The 20,404-nt window shown below is 34.8% G+C and overlaps 1 protein-coding gene across 1 annotated transcript in view; it reads left to right on the top strand.

Moving 5' to 3' along the window:
- Window positions 1-20,404, top strand: part of GPR158 (G protein-coupled receptor 158) — a 358,403-nt gene that overhangs the window by 12,287 nt on the left and 325,712 nt on the right. Inside the window, exon 2 of the mRNA XM_045858176.1 lies at window positions 12,461-12,566. Within this exon, the coding sequence (XP_045714132.1) occupies window positions 12,461-12,566 (106 nt within the window). The remainder of the gene's footprint in view (window positions 1-12,460; window positions 12,567-20,404) is intronic.

The raw sequence follows: 20,404 nt of genomic DNA, 5'->3' as shown, positions 1-20,404 counted from the left end.
TTAAATGAAGTGTGGCTCAGAATTATTCTAGTGAAATAAACCAAAAATGAGACATGAAAGGAGCAGACCCAAAATATATTTTTCAGAAAAACAATGATCTAGTATCAAACTCTGAACCCTAGTAATTTTAAGAGATGTGCTGCACTTACTTTAAAAAAGTATCACCTTCAAGAGTTCCAGAATACAAAGATTTTTTTCTGTGGATGGGAATACATATCCCTTCTGATTGACCTTACTTCATTTTATATTAATTAAATCTCTTTTTTTAAAAAATCAAATTTGAGTTATTTTTTCCCCACACAAAATGTACAGATCTTCCCAAAGAAGGTGTGACCTGATTTCTGAAAATCCTTTCAAGAACAAGAAGCCAGACAGATGGAAGACATTTGTCACTATGTAAAGTTTTGGCAAGCTTCTCTGCACATGTCTGCAGCAAAGTAGTGAGGGGGAAGAACATTTTCTTGCTTTACAACAGAGTGTTGTCACATTCTTCTACCTGTCCTAGAGGGGATCAGACTGTGTTCTTGGTTCTCTCACACTTATAGTTATCATGTTGAGCTAAATGATAGAGATGCTGGGTGGTTTTGTAAACAATGTTTTCTGAGGATGAGCGGCCCTAAGAGAGGAAGTTACTCGAAGGTGATTTACGTCACTGAAATATGAATCTAGACTTTTCTACAGTTAGATGGCAACAGACAGGAAATCATTCTTCTTCTCCTTTTAAAAAAAGTTTCTTCCTTGATCCCATCCATGTTTATATGTTATTTGTGTGAAAACAATTTTAGTGACATAATTGTTACATATTTCATTATTTTGCTCACTTTTTATTCACACAACTCTGTTTTAGAAATCTTTTCATGTTGCTACATATACAACCAGACCACTTCTCTTTTGCTCAAAGTATTCTACTTCTGCACAGGTGTAGAAACTGTCCAGGCCCATGGATGGGCCCCCAGACTGTCTTCAATTCCCTGCCATTACAATAACACTGAAATAACATTGCAATCCCCTGCCATTGCGATAACATTCAGAATAATGTACAATTTAAAACTTATAAATTATTTCTGAAATTTCCATTTCAGAAATATTCCAGACCATGGTTGGCTGTAGGAAACTGAAACCACATAAAGTGAAATTGTGGATAAGGGGGACTAATATACAGTGATATCTCACTATTTTAATTTGCATTTCTCTATTCACTAATAAGCTTAAGCACCTCTTCATGTGCTTTTAAGTCTGTTGTGTTTACTTTTCTGTAAACTCCTTGTTTATATCCTTTGTCCATTTCCTATTATGATTCCTATAGTTCTGTTGTATTGCAAAAGATCCTGGTGTATTCTGGATCAGTGGTCCCCAACCTTTTTGGCACCAGGGACCAGTTTCATGGAAGACAATTTTTTCACAGACCAGTGTTGGAAGGATGGTTTTGGGATGATTCAAATGCATTACATTCAGGTTCATCTCCTGCTGTGCGGCCGAGTTCCTAACAGGCCTGGACTGACACCGATCTGCAGCCCACAGGTTGGGGAACCCTCTTCCAGGTAGTATTTCCTTCTCAATTTTAGGCACGCAATGTGTCATCTTTCAGTTGACTTTGTCCACACTCTCTTCACTTGAAAAGGAAATTTTATTTACGTAATCAAAATTTTGCCTTACAGTTTACTTATACTTTTGGATTTCATTTGAACCTTTCAATACCTTGTCACAACAATATTCTCTTATGTTACAAACTACTATAAAGTTTTGCCTGTCACAGTCAGATCTTTAACATCAAATTGTACATGATATTGGAGAGAGATCCAGTTATTATTTTTATCCATTTAATGAGCCATGTTCCCCAAACTATCATCCTTTATCATACCTATAAGTGCATTATATCCACATATATGTCTCTGGGACTTCTATTTGTTCCAGTCCTTCCCTTGTTTGTTTTCCTATCAATATGATTTATTGTCATGGTTGGGTAGTATGCCTTAGTGTTTGCTTGGGAAGGGCCTACCTCTTGTCCCTTCTTTGTCACAGCTGACTTTTATTATTCTACTTAAAATGAGCTGTCAAATTTCTCAAAAGCTGATATAGAATTTTGTTTAGTCCTGCATTAAATTTGTAGCTTCATTTGATGAGAATTGATATTTTAAATATAGTAAATTATTTCCTTTTAGAGCATGGGCTCTCTCTCCATTTATTCAGATCATTTATTATGTCCTTCATTAGAGTTTCAAAAATTTTTCCATAGAGGGTTCATATATTCTTAATTAACTATTAGAGAATTTATGGGTTTTGTTGCTATTCAAAGTGCCATCTTTTTAGTTATAATTTTTGATGGAGATTGTTGGTGTAGAGAAATGCTATTGATTTTTGTATGTTGATCTGGTATCCATCAACCTTGCTGAACTTTCTAAATTGTTCTCGTATTTGTTGATTTTATTGCTACATCTACAAATCATCTGCAAATAATGACAATTTAATCTCTTCATCTTTACATCTCTTTTTTATACATAGAATTAGTCCTAACTTTCAGTACTATGTGAAACAGCATGACTGATAGATAGTAAGCATTCTTGACTGAAAAGAAACATTTTAATGAAAAATTTTCTTTTTTAGGTACAATGTTGATAAAGACAAGCTTTACCAGGTTAAGAAGTTTTCTTTCCATTTCTAGATTACCATTAAAAAAATTAGGCATTTGAACTATATAGAAGGACTTTTTACACTGATTAAAATAATCATAATTTTTTTCATTTTATATTTCCTGATGTTAAAACATCCTTTTATTCTTAAGATGTGCTCTACTGAATCATGATGTCTAATTATTTTAATATATTTTAACATTTGTTTAGATAATATTTCCTTCAGGATTCTTGGATCTACATGCATAGCAAAAATGGGACTCCTTTTTTTTTGTATTGTCCTCCTGTGATTTGGAATCAAAATCATATGAAATGAACTGGACAGTTTTTGTTTCTTTTTTAGTTTTAAATATTGTAAAAATTTAACAACTAACTGTTCCTTAAAAGTTGGAAGAATTACTATATAAAACTATGCAGGCCTGAAGCTTTTCTGGGAAGTGAATAACTTTTTATGTTATTGTCCTATATTTTATCAATTTACCCCTTTTTATCCATTTCCTCTAGTTCTTAAAAGTTTGTTAGATAATAATCACAATCCTGTTTTTTAACATTTCTATCATCTTTTTATTCTGTGTATTATTTGCCCATTTTCTGTTTATTCATATATTTTCTCTTTTATTTTTGAGGCTGCCTTATTTATATTTCAAAAAAACTTTAGTTTTTTATAACTAATAAGTTTTTAACCCTTTTGAAATAATTTTAGGCTTTCAGAAGATTAATAAAGATAGTACAGAAAGTTCCCATATAGCCTTCACCCAGCTTCCTGTAACATTAACTTATGAAACCATGGTAAACTTACTTAAACAAAGGAACTAATATTAGTACAGTAGTATTAACTAAACTACACATTATATTCAGGTTTCCTCAGTTTTTCCACTAATGTCCCATTTCTCTTGTAGGATCCAAGACATGATATCATATGTTACAGGCTGACTTGAGTTTCTCAAACTTCACATGTTGAAGTCTTAACCCCTAGTAGCTCAGAATGTGACCACATTTGGAGACAGGATTTTTAAAGAGGTAATTAAGTTAAAATCAAGTCATTAGAAGGGGCCCTAATCCAGTACATCTGGTATCCTTATAAGAAAAAAAAATTAGGACATAGTCATGCACAAAGGGAAGACCATGTAAAGACATAAGAAGATGACCATCTACAAGCCAAGGAAAGGGGCTTCAGAAGAAACCAGCATTGTTGACACCTTGATCTTAGACTTCTAGACTCCACAAATGAAAAAATAAACTTTAGTTGTTTAAATTACCCAGCTTGTGAGACTTTGTTATGGAAGCGCTGGTAAATTATAAATTTCATTGTTGTTTTCCTTAGTCTCCTCAGATATGTGACAGTACCTCAGTCTCCCCTTGTTTTTCAAAGACACTTTGTTATGTTATCAACTATCAATTGACACTTTTGAAAAGTTCTGGTAAGGAAGTTTGATTAATGTGTCTCATTTTGGGTTTGTCTGATGGTTTCTCATAGACTTAGGTTATGGACTTTTGGGAAGAATATAATGGACAGACATTGTCCTTCTCATTGCATTATATCACAGAGTACATAATACCAACACATTTTCTAACTGATGTTAACCTAGATGACTTGGTTGATGCAGTGTTCGCCAGGTTTCTCTATTCTAATGTTACTATTTTTCCTATCCCATAGTTTAACCAAATCACTAAGTTACTCCCTCACTCAAGGGGAGGTAAAATAACTTCTTCATGGAGGGAGGAGTATCCAAGAATTTTAGATATATAGTAAACTCACTATAGTAATGAATAGATGTTTGGGGGTAGATACTTTGAGTTTATTCAGATATCTTGTTCCATCTTAAAGTTTTTCCCACTTATTTTGGGATTTATTGACATGTTTTGCCTGCACTAATTCTAACTTGTGGTATTCTAATGATGATTTTCTAGTTCCTCATTTCTTCTAAATTTATCATTTGGATATTTTTTGAAACAGAGTTGTCCTTATTTATTTATTTATTTATTTATTTATAGAGTATGGACTTATGGGTATTTATTTTGGGGGATTGAATCCAAAATTATCATCATTTATTTTCATGCTCAAATTGCTCCAGCTTTGACAATTGGGAACTGTCTTAAATTGGCTTGTATGTCTTTTTTGACATGCCCTTGTCCTTATTTTTTGAAGATGATATTTTAGGTGTAGCTTGTGTTTTTCCTGCCCTAGGCCTAGAATCATTTATTTCTCTAAGGAATCCTTATTTATTTTACTAGAGAATGATATTTAGAAACCAAGATATGGGTCCTAGGTATGTTGGCAAAGAACTAATTTTTCAGTTTTGTTCTTTTCCTCCATGATTTTGTTGTTTTTCATATCACTGACTTCTGCCTCTACCTATGTTATTCACTCATGCTGAATTTTTGTAATTTTCTGTGTAACTTCCTCACTTCTACTTTCTTAAATTAAATATTTAGGTTTTTTAAAGTCTTGTTTCTTGTTAAGTATACAGTATTTTTTAAAAAGATTTTATTTATTTATTTTTAGAGAGGGGGAAAGGAGGGAAAAAGAGAGGGAAAGAAACATCAATGTGTGGTTGCCGCTTGTGCACCCCCTATTGGTTGTCTGGCCTGAAACCCAGGCATGTACACTCACTGGGAACCCAACCAGCAACCCCTTGGTTTGCAGGCCAGGGCTCAATCCACTGAGCCACACCACCCAGGGCAAGTATTTAAAGCAACAAAATTTCCTTCTATTTTTATTTTATGTATGTCCCAAAATATTTTTTTACTTGTAGTGTTTCCACTGCTATTCAATTCTAAGTAATTATTAATTTCTTTTCAACTTAAGGGTTACTTAGGAATTTGTTTTTATTTTCCAAAAGTATGAGATATATTTAAGGTATCCTTTTAAGAAACTTAATTTTTTATGACTAAAGGATATAGTGTGTATGACATTGATACTTTGGTATTTGAGGTTCTCTGTGAAATATAATCTGTGGTTTATTTTGGTAAATATTTGATAAATATCTTGTGTATGTTAAAAAAGAAAGTGAATTACCTGCCATGGGAAATGTTCCTTTTTATGCAATTCATTGGAAAATTTGCAAATTTTCTAAGAAGCTTACTTGATTTGGTTCCATTAGACAGTAACCATATTTACAGATTTCTTTGAGATAGGCTGTTTTCTATCTTGGGTGCTGTGATGACTGTGCAATAAAGCCTGGAGAATCTTTGAATCCTTACTGTTTAGGAGTGAGTGTTAGTTAGTTTTGTTGTTTAGGTTCCTGTTAAAGGTGAGATCATATGGTATTTGTCTTTCACCGCCTGGCTTATTGCACTTAGCATAATGCTTTCCAGTTCCAATCTACATATAGCATTAACGTGGAAAGACATACAGGAAATAATAAGAACAAAAAAACAGGAAGACAGCTATGTTATAGAATGCTACTTTCTACAAGAAAGAAGAGAAAATAAAAACATATAATTGCTTTTGCTCATATTTGGATAAAGAAACATTGTAAGATATGAAGTGGAAGGAACTGAGACAGAGTAAAACATCCCCATGTATGTAAAACAAACAAACAAACAAACAGTGAGGGTTAGGATCTATGACACATAGTCATAAGATCATTTGAAGTCCTTAAGTCAAGCTGAAAGGTTCTATGAGACACCGTCTTAGATCTTTCTGCGGTTTTAACAAAGCATTGTACAGATTCACTGAGAATATTCCAGAATTTACATATTCTGAGAATCTTTTGCTAGAAGAGATTGGAAATGTGCAGCAGGTTTATTTTCAAATCATGGCTCTTTAATATATCCTCTAAATTTTACTCAAAACTAAGCTGCTCCATACCAGCATTATTCATATAACTGAAAGGTAGAAGAAACTCAGTGTCCATCAATGAATGAAGAATATATAATTTAATATAATATAATATAATTAATATAATATAATAACATACAGTGTAATAGTACGGCATTATAAAAGAAGGAAATTCTGACATATGCAACATGAATGAAATATAACATGATACAACATGAATGAAACTTGAGGACATTTTACTAAATGAAATAAGCCAACCACAAAAAACAATTTTTGTATAAATCCACTTATATGTGATACCTAGAACAGTCAAATTCTTAGAGATAGAAATTAAAATGGTGATCTAACTCAGAAGCTGGGCAGAATGGGGAATGGGAAATTGCTCTTTAATAGGTATAGAGTTATAGTTATGCAAGATGAAAAGAGCTCTGGAGGTCAGTTGCACAATGATATTAATATACTTAACATTACTAAACTGTACACTTGAATATGGTTAAGCTGGTCTATTTTGTGTTATGTATACAGTATTTTACTATAATTAAAAAATTTAAATCCAAAAACAAAACAAAACTAAGCAAATACCCTTTTGTTCTATATTTCCCTTTTTGTTATTCTATCATAGTCAGCTACAAAAACTCAGCAGAATTTTCTGTATTTTGCCAAGAAACTTCCTTAGCCAGATCCACAAATTCATTTGTTAACCATTGACAGTGCTGGCAAACTCTCCACCTGCTATGTAACAAAGGTTCTGCTTCCAGCTTCCAATACAATTTTTATCACTGCCTTTCATGACTCACCAGCACAGTCCCACTTTTCTTAACCATCTCTCTGAGGCCCGTCCAGCTTCTGCCTCAGTGGGGTCCCAAAGCCAGTGCCACGTATTTTAGTTTTTTTTTTATATGTCAGCAACCCACTTCTAGGCACCAGACTCTGTTATAGTTAGCTGCTGTTAGGAGTAAATGACAGATGGCAGGTGATCTACCAATATGTTTTTATTGACTCTTTATTTTAGCATCATGCTGTCCTGGAGCCCCATCAATATTGATTATATATGCTGTTACTATCAGTTTCTTTTTGTAGTGATGGAGTGGGAGATTATTGTCCAAAGTAACATGGGTAAGAAGCAAAAGCAGAATTTCAAAACTTTCCTTCAACCTGTCCAGTCTTTCCTTCCATTCATTCATCTATAGAAGTTCATGATAGTTTTCAATTTAATTGGGTAGTCTCAACCAGTATTTCTCTCTCTCTCTCTCTCTCTCTCATTGTTCATCTAGCTACTCCTTGCTGCTCTCCATTATTTTCACTTTCTCCAAGGTTAATAATGGGAGTACATTGCTTTAGGAGCTAAGGGAAAATATTGTAAAGACACAAGCCATGGAATTTTAGTTTGATGGAAAAAATGATTTAAAATAAAATGTTATAATACAGTGTACTAAGTGATATGAAGAAGCTAAGTACACCATAGTATGGGAGAATGGATAAGTGGCTTTTAAATCAGACTTGGAGTTCATGGAAGGCTTTAGAAAGGAGTTAGGTAGGAATTATAATAGATAAAGTACAGTTTAGACCAAGGGGCTTTAGGTATAAAAATACAATATCTATAAAGAAATAGTATTTTGAGAGCACAAATGTTTAGGACTCACAAGCAATTTTGAATGGTCTAGAAAAAAGTGTATGCAGTAGAGTGATTGGAAAAGTTAGAAGTGGTGGGGCTGGAATATAATGTTATACCAAAGAATTTGGATTCTTATTCTTTAGGAGAGTGGGAAATACTGCTTTTGAACAGGCAACTGTCAGAATCAGGTTCTTTGTTTTGAAGACAGCAGTGTATGATGCTCAAGCATTAGCACCCTTGTTTGCATTGTGACCCTTCTCTACAGTCCTAGAATGAGCAAAAGCAATGAGTTCTGTGGTCCACTATTTCCAGTAAAATTTGCAAAAGGGAGCTGTTTTAACTTCAGTGGTCTGTTTCTACTATAACTTGCCTCCATTACAGGTTAGTTGAGGCTGTGGGCATTTTTGGAAATCAGATAAGGGGAGTTTCAGGGTTACTTAGTCTGTGTTTAGTAATATAGATTAAAATGCCTTTGTAGTCACTTCTATATATAGCTAAATTATTGTCAGCCATCCTGGAATAGACATTCTGGTAAGAATCTTCCTACCCATCCAGCAGTTATAACATAAAGATGTAGGCCCAAAGGTCATATTGTGATATAAGCGTGTATTTATGATTTTATATTTGTTTCTTAAAGAAAGACCTTAAGCCATGTAAGCTTTAAGATCTACAAACTAGGATCTTTACCTGGAGCACTACTAGACAATAAACTATTATTAAAATGTTTAGCCCCATGAAAGACGAAGGTCTGAACCAAGGCAGTGGTAGTAGAAATGGAGGGAAAGGTTCAGGAGACAAAAATCATCCTGGGAGTGCAATCTAGGCAACTTGGCAATCATTTTGATAGGAGGTGAGTTTCATAAGCGGGTTATCGACTCTAGTAATGGGGAGGATGGAAGCCCATTTACCGAAAGGGCTTTCAGTGAATTATGGGAATTGCGAGTTTGAGTGTTTTAGGTGTCAGACAAATAGAGGAAATGGCTGGTCTGCAGCCCAGCTAAACACCCGGGTGTTTGGGGGATATATTTGCTGTATTGCTATATTTTCCACTTTCTAGAGACAACTTTCCACAGGTTTTTGGGGTTTTTTTTGTTTTGTTTTGTTTTGGTTTTTTTTGGCCCTCGCTTTCCTGTGCTCTGTCCCAGGAACAGCAGCCACTTCCTTGGGGCAGTGCCAGCCCTCCCTCACTGGATGTGGGCTCAGCCCTCCCACTTCGGAGGTGCAAGAGCGCAGGCACGGGGTGCAAGCACCAGGCATTGGCTTTCAGCCAGGTCTAGCATTCGTCCACGGTGGGGGCTCATGTATGTTTGTGCCTCTGCATTGCTTTCAGCAGTGTATTTTTCCTCATAAAGAGAACATTCTCATCCCACTTAATTCCCCAAACCTCCAGTGTCCCTGCAGGAAGTCAACGCACCCTCCAGGGAGTTTTGTTAAGTCTCCTGGCGCCCAGGCAGAGGTGCTAATGAGCATGAGTCAGCGCTGAAATCCCAGCCGGTAAATGCAGGCTTCATTACCTTGGGGGGGTTTGCACAGAGCTCAGAAAACCGGGTGAGCTGAGCTTCAAGTATGCGCTGACGTTTAGGTTCCCATGTATGAACCAGAAATCAAGGGGGAAAACTCTTAGCGATTAAGATACCAATTTCTTCAGCGAGTTTTCTCAGGGAAGGGATCATAGTCATTGCAGCCTTCTGGAATTCCAAATTAGCTATGTCCCTGAACTAGCTGGTATAGTTCAAGATTACCACTATCTTGCAACCAAACTCTTTCAGTGTAGCAGGATAGTTGAAGAAAACTTGACCTCATTATTAGTAATTGTGGAACAAATAGAAATACATAGTTTTATTAGTTTAGTACTTACAAATGCTAAGAATTCTAAATACGACGTTCACAGAATACCAAAATGTCGTGAACAGTAGTAGTCCAGTAGAAAATTTCTGCCACTGAAGATGCCTGATAATTTAAGTGTGTGAATACTAACTTGCTGTAATAATACCTGGAGTGTTAATTGAGTTTGAAATCTCACTTCTGTGAGTCTTATCCTGACTACCCTTTAAAAAAGAGTGTGACCTACTCTTCTTTTATTACATGCTTCAAATTTATTTTTTTCTCCATAGCACTTTTTACTTAGTAATATCTGGCATAATTTACATATTTTACATAGTCATTGTTTATTATTTTTCTATCCCACACTAGAGTTAAACTCATGGAAGTCAGGATTTTTTTTTTGCCCTGCATATTAATGTATTTCAAAGGCCCAAACAATTTTGGTTCATAGTAGGCAGTAAATAAATATTTATTCAATTAGTGAAAGAATGAATGTTATTTTCCAAAGAGCATAAAGTAGAGCCTGAATGGGCTTGCATGATTGTCCTAAACTACAGGGAACAAAGTTCTATTGAAAATTCTGGTAGTGAAGGTGGTCAACAAGTCAACAAATGTTTATTGAAGCCCTGCTATACCCCCAGCTCCTCAGATTTAGCATCACATCTCTACTAAACATACCGATACTTTAAAAACTGTATTATACCTTTTGGTGTTACTTGGGGGCAGGGCCTATTTGTTCACCTACATAGCACCCGTTACAGTGATATGTATGTACCAGACAATAAATATTTGTTGAAAGAGTAAAGGAATGAACTGGATAAGGGATTAGGTTACCTTCTAATCCAGTTATTTTTCAAATAAACATTTGTTTTGTGAAATTATGGTCTCTAAGAATAGTACTTGCAAATTGCTGCTTATTTCTCTGAAGGATTTGTAAGTTTTCTCTGATGAATTTTGGGTTTTCATTCCAGTGCTCACCTGAAAAATTAACTTACACATATTGGGTTATCTGGATCGCAGGACACTGACCCAAGGTTTTGGTGTTCCTGTTTGCTTTCTGTCTCTTTTTAGCATGCGAACACCACATAGTGTGATACTTTATGATAGGTTAATAATGCTGCCTAAAAAAGTAAATGATTTATTCACCCGAAATGAAGCTGAAAAGACATTAAGCCACTCTGTTGGAAGGGTGCACAGTAGTTTAGAAGGAGACAAGAAACAACAAAAAAAATGAGTCATAACATGTGGTAAAATAGGCTTACTTGAACTAGCAGTCAGTATCATATTCCTGTTCTGACAGGTGATTTAGATTGATAAAGCATAATCACTGATGTTTATAAACCAATACTTTTACATTAAATTTTGTTGGCTTTGTAGTTTTGTTTGCATTTATTTTATATTTTTTGTAGGGGTTTTGTAGCTATGAGAGCTATGATATAAAGATTTTAAGCCTACCTTTATGTTTGCACATATTTAATAATATCGTAATGAAGACAGTTTAATTTGGGGATGTGGGACCTTGAAAACGTTTTTTAATTTTAATGGGTTTTAGTGGGGTGTTTATATTTTACTCAAGTTTGTGAAAAGTAACAGCAAAAGTAAAGCTTCAGGGCCCAGGACACAGCATATTGATTTCATTAAAGTCCAGATGTAGTAGTTGAGTGCGGGACAGATATTTCTGCTACATCTGCTCCTAATGGTTCTGGTGGTGGTGAAAAATAGGAGAGAGGGACCCTAGGAAATGTAGGGAGATTGACTGGAGAAAAATGGAGGAATTTTAGATAAAGTTGTAGCTTTCTTTGATTTGTGCTTTTGGCTCCAAATGTGTGAGTTCCCTTTCTTAATGACTTTTCTCAAATGGCTAAATGAAATGTACTGTTTTGTCTCCTGATTTAAAAGAAAAATGCTAATTAGCATCTCTGTAGGTGATGCAAAACTCTGGTGTGGAATACTGGGAGACCTAAAGAGCTATTTAAACTTATCATTATAGGGAGGGGGTGGGCTGGGATGGGAATAAAAGACAGGAAACTGTACTTGAACAACAATTAAAATAAAAAATATATATTAAACTTATCACTATAGAAAATCAGAGGAAAGAGATGCATATTTTCTGATATTTTTCTGCCTCCTGATATCTATCCACCCTCAAATTTCTCCAACCCCCATGGCTCTGCAATGGGAAATAGGAATAGAAAAAGAAATAAGATGAGGATTTTATTTTTGTTTACATTATAAAAGGGATACTGGGAGCAGGTGTTGTTTCAGAGTCAGCTTTGCTGTCATGTCCAGAGAAATACTGTCTGGGTTCAGTTAATCAACAAATATTTATTAGCGCCTACTAAGTGCCAGGCATTATGTGGGGGGTAGGGCTGAAGACAAGGAACAATAGAGAGTTGCTGCCTTTGGAACTTAATAAAACTAATACTATTATTTCTGCCCTATTGTGTCTTTATCTTCATTTGGTACACTTTAGTTGGATACGAGTGGGCAGTTTGAAAATTTTTAGTGCATTGTTTATGCTGATTTGTCTGATTTCCAGGATAGAATACAGTTAGAAATTATAAAGGCTCAAATTAATTTGTTCTTTTTATCTTTTCTGCTTTTAAGGGGTGTCATGAAAGTGGACATAAGTCTTCAGAAAGTGGACATTGACCAATGTTCGAGTGATGGCTGGTTTTCAGGAACTCACAAATGTCACCTTAACAATTCAGAGGTAAGAACACAAAAATAAAGCCCTCTCACATCAGAAGCCCAGAAATGTACCACTTATGATGTATTGTATTCATGTGGGTAAGTAAACAAGAAGCATCTTACTGGACAAAAAGTCTCTTATGCAGGTCTGAATGTTGCCAAATGAACTGAAAAAAGAGTAGGAAATTAAATTTGTGCAAATAACTGTTCATTTGGAGGCTAAGAGAAGGCGGAAACTAAAATTATGTCTGAAGTTTGGTATTATTCAAAGGGTAACCCTATTCTTCAAAAGAGGCTGGAAATGAAAATAGCAATGAAGTGAAAAACCAACCCTGGAGCTGTCAACCTGTTTATGCATATTTTAATGGAATATGATGCTTATTGAAACCTTGATGCTGTTCATTCAAACACACTGCCATCTTTTAGAAAAGCAATAGAGAGAGTATGTCAGGAAAATACTGAAAACAAGGAGAAAACTGTATACAGGGAACTGTAAAGGAAATGTATATATTTGTGTGCATATTTTAAACTTTCAGTTTCTATCCATGCCTTATTTCATGGGATTACGATCAGTTAGGGATAGGCATAGAGATTATACACCTGGAAATAAGTCTCACTTTTCTGTTCTAGTTTCAGACAGGAAATGTGATGACATCCTTATTTCATTTTCAGTAATCTATTTCTGAGGTCACAAAATGTGGAGAATAAATGTACAACAAAGTTCCTGATCTTAAATACTTGGGCACTCCCAACTATAAGTTCATGAATTTGTGAGGAAAGTTAGCTAGATTTATTTAAAATAGAGGGAATATTTCCTTAACTGCAGTAACCTACATCTTTATTTTTTGCCCGTTGTGAAAGATGGTTGTAAATAGTACAATTTTAAGGTAAGGAATGTTAAACCAAAGGAAAATGAACAATAAACACTTACTTGTGCCAGTACACAAATAAAACTGCACAGACATGCACACAGCTATACATACATGTACATGTACCCATTGCATGTTTTCCTGTTGCATCCCCCACATGTCCTGCATACTTTCATACCGCCACCACTCCTCAGATAATGTTCTGAGTTCCTCACATTCCCCACTAACCTCTATGTACACCTCCACCTGCCCCCTTACTCCCTACCACAATATCCCTCAACCTTTCCACCCCTAGATCCCCTAATCCCCCATAATTCTCCACATACTTCTAAATTCATCACATATTCCCATCATATCCCCACGACCCCCACATCCTCAATACCCTGTGCACATAGCTCCCACACATGCCCACATCTTCTCCCACATTTTCATACCCATCCACATGGCCCTCATTTCCTTCACTCCCCCTAACTGGGATTCAATCATGCAAGGAAATGTTTCTGTCTTGTCAATTCAGTTAAGATCCTCTTTTCACCTTCTTTCTCTATTTATTCTTACAGCTTTGAACATTTCTGAGTCTCCACTTTCCTTTGGATGATTCTGGCATTTCTAAAGATATGAATTTCAGTCACTGATCTGGTGAATATCATTAGGTTGATTATTATGTCTATGCTAGTGATATATAGCCACTTAGCTTTCTCTTTTAGTCAGAATGGAATTTTTTCTGCATGACTGTCATCTCTATGTGCTCATTTCTGTATAGCCTTTTTCAGTTGTGTTCCTGGGTGGTTCAATAAGCAGTCTATTTAGAAACAAAGGTGTATCTCTTTTTCAGTTTGTTAAAGTTGCTGCTTGCTTCTAATAAACTTGGAATAGTTTTTGTTTCTTTACAGCATACCTATTTATTTGACTAGATGGCTGTGTTGAAAGAACCTCTTTGTCCTTTTGGAAGATTAATTTATTTTTATTGCATCAGTATTATTAACTTTATGGGCCTTGTTTCTTTTTAAAGCTTTCAAATAAACTAAGTTATTTCAAGATAAAATGTTATCCTCTATCCCAGTTAACAAAGATTAGGTTGAAATGTTTAACTTTGGGGATTACATATGAGAGTGTTATATAATTTTTTATTCTTATAGGAAAAACTAGAAAAACATATCTTACAAGACAACTCACAGTTCAATGACTCTTGTTTTAAAATGTGATAGAAAGAGGTCCAGTGGTCAAAAATAATATTATCAAACACTGAAATGTCTGTAAGACACACACTCTGGATCCCTCTACCCACTTTGCCTGTCCAGGTACTGGAGTTGGGAGTAGGAGATCTTGGTGTCCTGGGCTGAGCCCACGAGGTCCATGGTACTTAGTCTGACTCACACGAGGCTGTCACAGAACTCTTCCCACTTTTTGGTTGGGCTTCTCTAAGGTCCTGTAGTTGGTGCTGGTTACTCAGGATACCTGCAACAGTTTCATAACATATTCTCAGTCTCGTGACCAGCAATAGTCTCAATTCCCTCCTTGTACTGAAGTGCATTGGAGACTAGGAACTGGCTTCTCTTAAAGTTTTTATTGCTCTGGAAAACAGAAAGAAAAATTTCTTCTTCAGGTCATTTATCACCTGTACTGGCTCTCCTTTGTTCTTTGTCACAAATCTTCTATTATGGACCCTAAGAGTCACTGTGTAAATTGGTTTATTTTGGGAAGTAATTGACATGAGTCATGTTTGTGGGGTGTAGAGGCCAACCTTTGAGAACATTCGTATCATTAGAAACAGAGACAGTCATCCTGTTCAGTGTGGGTTTTATCTTGCCAATGTTTAACATCCTTATCTTGTAAAGACTAGAGGATGTTACAGATTTCAAAGTTATAATTGAGGCAAACTTTTCACTTAAAAATTTTTCCAGTGTGTTGATTTTCAGTCTCCAAGGTGTCTTGAACCAGAATAGCAAGTCTGATGTGGGAAGCAACTGGTATGTGACCAATGACAAAAGCCTTAGGAGTATTTTTAAAAGGTATGGAATGATTTGTAAGCAAAATAATTACTCAGTGGGTATGGGTCATTACAGAGTCTCTGAGGCTACTAAGCATTTTTTGAAGGGCACAGTAAAACAAAATCTGAATCAACAACCTGAACTGGATTGCAGGATTATTCTGACTGCTTTTATGTAACTGAGTTGGTTCACTGCAACATGGACCTGATCATGTCAGTATCCTACCAAATAATTCTTTACCTATTTTCATTGCCTTGTTTGCTTTGAGTACACAAATCTTCTCTTGTAGAATAGTGTATTTAAAACATTATAATAAATTGATACTTTTTTGTTTTAAAAGTATCCTTTTGCTTTGTTTCCATTATAAGAAAAATATTTTAATCATTGTTTGATGTAGGAAATATTAGGACAGTGTCCTTGAAACTTTCTGATTATATTATATTAGTAAAAATGCTTTACGTGTCCTGGCTGGTGTAGCTCAGTGGATTGAGCACAGGCTGCGAACCAAAGTATTGCAGGTTTGATTCCCAGTTAGGGCACATGCCTGGGTTGCAGGCCATGGCCCCTAGCAACCGCACATTGATGTCTTTCTCTCTCTCTCTCTCTCTCTCTCTCTCTCTCTCTCTCTCTCTCTCTCTCGCTCCCTTCCATCTCTAAAAATAAATAAATAAAATCTTTAAAAAAATAAAAAAATGCTTTATGCATCCACCCATAGTATGTGTATGTTTTTACCTACAAATTATACATGCATCTATCTTTCATTGCATATTCTATATATTATAAATCAAAAAACTTAATCAGGTTGAAGATAAAGATGAAATAATATTTTAATGTAGATTATATTTGATAAAAATAAGTGTATCTTTAATGTGAGCAATGTAACTGATTATAATTTTTGAAAACTTTTTAGTGAGTGTTTTGATTAGTTGTACTTCTTCATTTTAAAATTTTAGTTTAATACTTAGTAATGCAATGATTCAGAGGTCTCTAAGTTCAGTTTATTTTTATACTTAGTTTTCATGTCTGTCATAGCAGAAAATAATCTTTCACAAGTATATGTCATTTTGAATTGAAGAAGTAAGTTGTTGATTGTGTTTGCTAAATCACAGAGCTCATTTTTCAGCTCAATCTATCAGTTTTTCCAAGGTTTTTGCAGAAATACAGCTGGTAATTTTTCATTTTAACTGATGTCAGTTGGTCCCTGAAAACTAATTGAAAAGCTGGACATTTTAATATTTTAAAGGAATAAGTTTAAAATTCACTCTAACTTCTACAAGGAATATTTTCAAACAAATTAGGACATTTTATTTTCAAGTTTAAACTATATGGCTATGTGAGTATTTATAGTTTTTGGCAACAAAAACCACATAGCACTGAAAGCACTTCCAAATATCCATTTTCAAAATGTTCACTTCAAAAGGCTTACTCATGGATTATTTAAATGTCACTTTACTTTGAAGGAACAGCTTAGATTTTTTTTTGAAAATACCTGCTGCATAAACACTGCTGACAACCACTTGTCATTTCAGGGCAGGGGAGCAAATTGGGAACATTTCTGTTTTTTTGTAAAGAACAATGCATAACTAATCTTTGAGTTCAGAAACAAGTAGTTTACTTTGAGATAATCAGAACATCTTTATGTAGAAAAGATTTTCCAGGTCACACAGAATCTCATTATGAAGAATTATAAATATTTTGTAATTTTAGGTAATATACTCTATAAATTCACTCCAATGGTCAAAGTATAAATGGTAAGAAATTCAAATTTAAAAGCAAATGAAGGAACCAAGTAATTGCTATTAGGATTTTTGTCTTGAAGCTCTCCCTTTTCCTTCAGGACACCTCAAGTACCTTATCAACATTATGGTCATATGACATGTGGACTGATTGAGGGCATTCCTGGTGATCCAAGTCTTAAGTATTAGTAAAGCTTAATTTACTTCTTTTTTAAAATAAAAAACTTCATTGTAAGTAAAAGTACTAATATTTTCTCCTCACTGCCAATTAACTTCCTGTGTCCTATGCTTTGAAGACCACTTCATGAGGTTATTAGCCTTACTGTTCTATCTGCAATCATTGGCATGGTTGGGACATCAGCTCTGCCAATGGTTTTGTATACTTACTCTAAGATAGTTTTTGAATATCCCTTTTTTTCTATTGAATATATTGTGTGAGAATCTACTTGTAAGTCCTTACTACTTTACAAGATATAAGTTAATGAATCTCTAAAAACATATTTTTAAAAGTTAAAAATGTAAGAAAGGATATCATTTAGAACACAAGAAAAGATATTTAATGCAAAAGTCTAAAGAAAGCAGGAGTTAATCATTCTCTTTTGAAAGCCCTTTTATATACAGAATATAGCTTACTCTTTGGCTACTTCAGGGTTTAGAGTATTTTTCTGGTGTGACTGAGTGAAATTATTTAGAAACAGCTGTATGTTACTTGTCATATGAAGGCTGAAGTCTCACTATTACTTTTCTTTTTTCTAGAAAGGTTCTGCTTTACAAATATTATTGTTCACCTGTCTCTAGAACTGTGCTGTCCAGTGTGGTAACCACTAGCCACATATAGCTATTGAACTGTAAATCAATTAAAATTAATCAAAATTAAGAATTTAGGTCCTTGACCTCACTAACCTGATTTCAGATGTGTGATAACCACATGTACCTAGTGGCTACCATATTGAACAATATAGTGGACAATTATGCTCTGGAATATGGCTAGTTACAGTGAAGAAAACCCACACAGATTATTGAAAATGTTCAAATTTTTGAATTTCCTCATATAGTTAAATTAGTAGCACTGCCTTTAAAAGTGCTAAGGGACGCTGAAAGACAAAATTGCAATGAATTTTAGCATATGAAAACATTGTTATGATCTACCATGTTAATTCAGTTGAAAATATAAATAATGAGAAGCTTGCAAACTATTTTAATTATTTACATTGAAAAATGTAAAAATCCTTCAGTAAATGGAGTAACTATGAGTGATCTTAGTGGTCTTCCAGATATTTAAATTTACATTGTTTTTATAGTAAAGCTTTTCTTTTTATCATTACCAATACAAAATGTTATTGATGTGAAGTCACACTTACCTACTAGAAGGCAGGACAATGATGAGGTATGCACTGGTGATTAGCACAGTACCTGATACATTGGTTGAATTAATGGAAGCAGCACACAGTGTTGTTACATGGCTGCCCTATTATGTTCAGCCATTGCTTTTGATTTCTCCGTGGAGTTTACCAAAAGAAAATTGAACTCTTTTCTTCATAGTAGCCATTCAGGCATTTGAACACTGCTGTTGGTCAGCTTCTAAGTCTACTTTCTTCTATGCTAAACATCTTCTGGTCAGTCAAGTATTCTTACTTTACTAAGCTTAGTCAAAAGAGGTCCTTCCACTCCTATATGAGTCCCTATTTGTTTTCAAAGTAGTGAAGCCCTAACTTCTTTGATTTTTGTTACATAGTCCTTCTTTCTAAAATTAATAGAAACTAAGTATATTTTTCAGTTTTTCACTGTGCTCCTCAGAGCTATTTGCACTAGATATTCTGCAATTGTTCCAAAATTAGTGTTAGGAATCACTATTTCAAAGTAACTATTCTGACCGGCCTGTGAGTCAGTTAAGGGAAAGGTGGCTATCTTGTTCAAAGATGTTTCCAAAAAGTTAGTGAGTTCACCAGTGGCTATCGCCACCTTGTGGTTGGGGATAGAGAAGGGGAGAGGAGAGGGAGAGGGAGAAGGAAAGAGAGGGGAATCTATCTCTGGCGGGAAAGTTTGAAATCTGTACTTGAACAACAATAAAAAAATATTTCAGTAACTAAAAATAAATAAATAAATAAAATCAATATTAGAATACTATATATTTTTTCTTATGCCCAGTAAAGCTGGTTTGTGTGTTGGGTTCTGTTTACTTCCTAGACCACTATTTCTTTTTTTAAAAATTTTATTTTAATTGTTGTTGCAGTACAATTTTCTTTTTTCTTTTTTTTTAAAGATTTTGTTTATTTATTTTCAGAGAGGGAAGGGAGGGATATATATATATAGAGAGAGAAACATAAATGTGCGGTTGCTGGGGGTCATGGCCTGCAACCTAGGCAAGTGACAGGGAATCGAACCTGCGACACTTTGGTTCGCAGCCTGCGCTCAATCCACTGAGCTATGCCAGCCAGGGGCAGTACAATTTTCTATCTTTTACTCCCATCCCAGCCCACCCACCCAGCCTTCCCCTCCTCCCTCCCATTTCCACCCACCCTTAGTTTTTTATCCATGTCTAGATGACTATTTCTACACTGTCTCATGCTCCCCAGTTCTGACTTTAGTTTACTCCTCTCTAATTAAGTATAGTAGGCTTCTCTGTTTTCTTTTCCATGGAATACCTTTCCTAATAGATTAATAAAATAAAAATGCATTTCTTTTCATTTACTCAATGTACATTTATTAGCACGTACTATATGCTAAGCACTGTTTTAGGGCTTTAGATGCACCACTCATCAAGACAGAGGTTCTCCAAAATTTAAAAGAAATCATTTCATTCTAGAGGGAGCCAGAGAACTTAAAAATACATCAATCAAAATTTTTAAATAAACTTTGGACATTAACCTCTTAGATGTATCATTGGTGAATATGTTCTCCTCTTCAGGGGATTTTCTTCTTTGTTGTTGATGGTTTCCTTTGCTGTACAAAACCTTGTTAGCTTGATGTAGTCCCATTTGTAAATTTTTTCTTTTGTTTCCCTTGCCAGAGGTGATGTATCATAAAAAATATTTCTATGAGAAATGTCCTAGATTTTACTCCTCTTATTTTCTTCTAGGATTTTTATAGTTTTGAGCCAAACATTTAGGTCTTTAATTCATTTTCAGGTTATTCTTATGTACAGTATGAGAAGGTTGTCTAGTTTCATTTTGTTATACGTATCTGTCCAATTTTGCCAACTCCATTTATTCAATAGACTATCTTTACCTCAGTGTACATTTTTACCTCCTTTGTCAAATATTA

This window comes from Phyllostomus hastatus, unplaced genomic scaffold (genome assembly GCF_019186645.2).
Source record: "Phyllostomus hastatus isolate PE091 unplaced genomic scaffold, TTU_PhHast_1.1 phas_scaffold_1674, whole genome shotgun sequence".
Classification (NCBI taxonomy): Eukaryota; Metazoa; Chordata; class Mammalia; order Chiroptera; family Phyllostomidae; genus Phyllostomus; species Phyllostomus hastatus.
The sequence above is the reverse complement of the archived record's forward strand: the minus strand, read 5'-3'. Positions and strand labels throughout refer to the sequence as shown.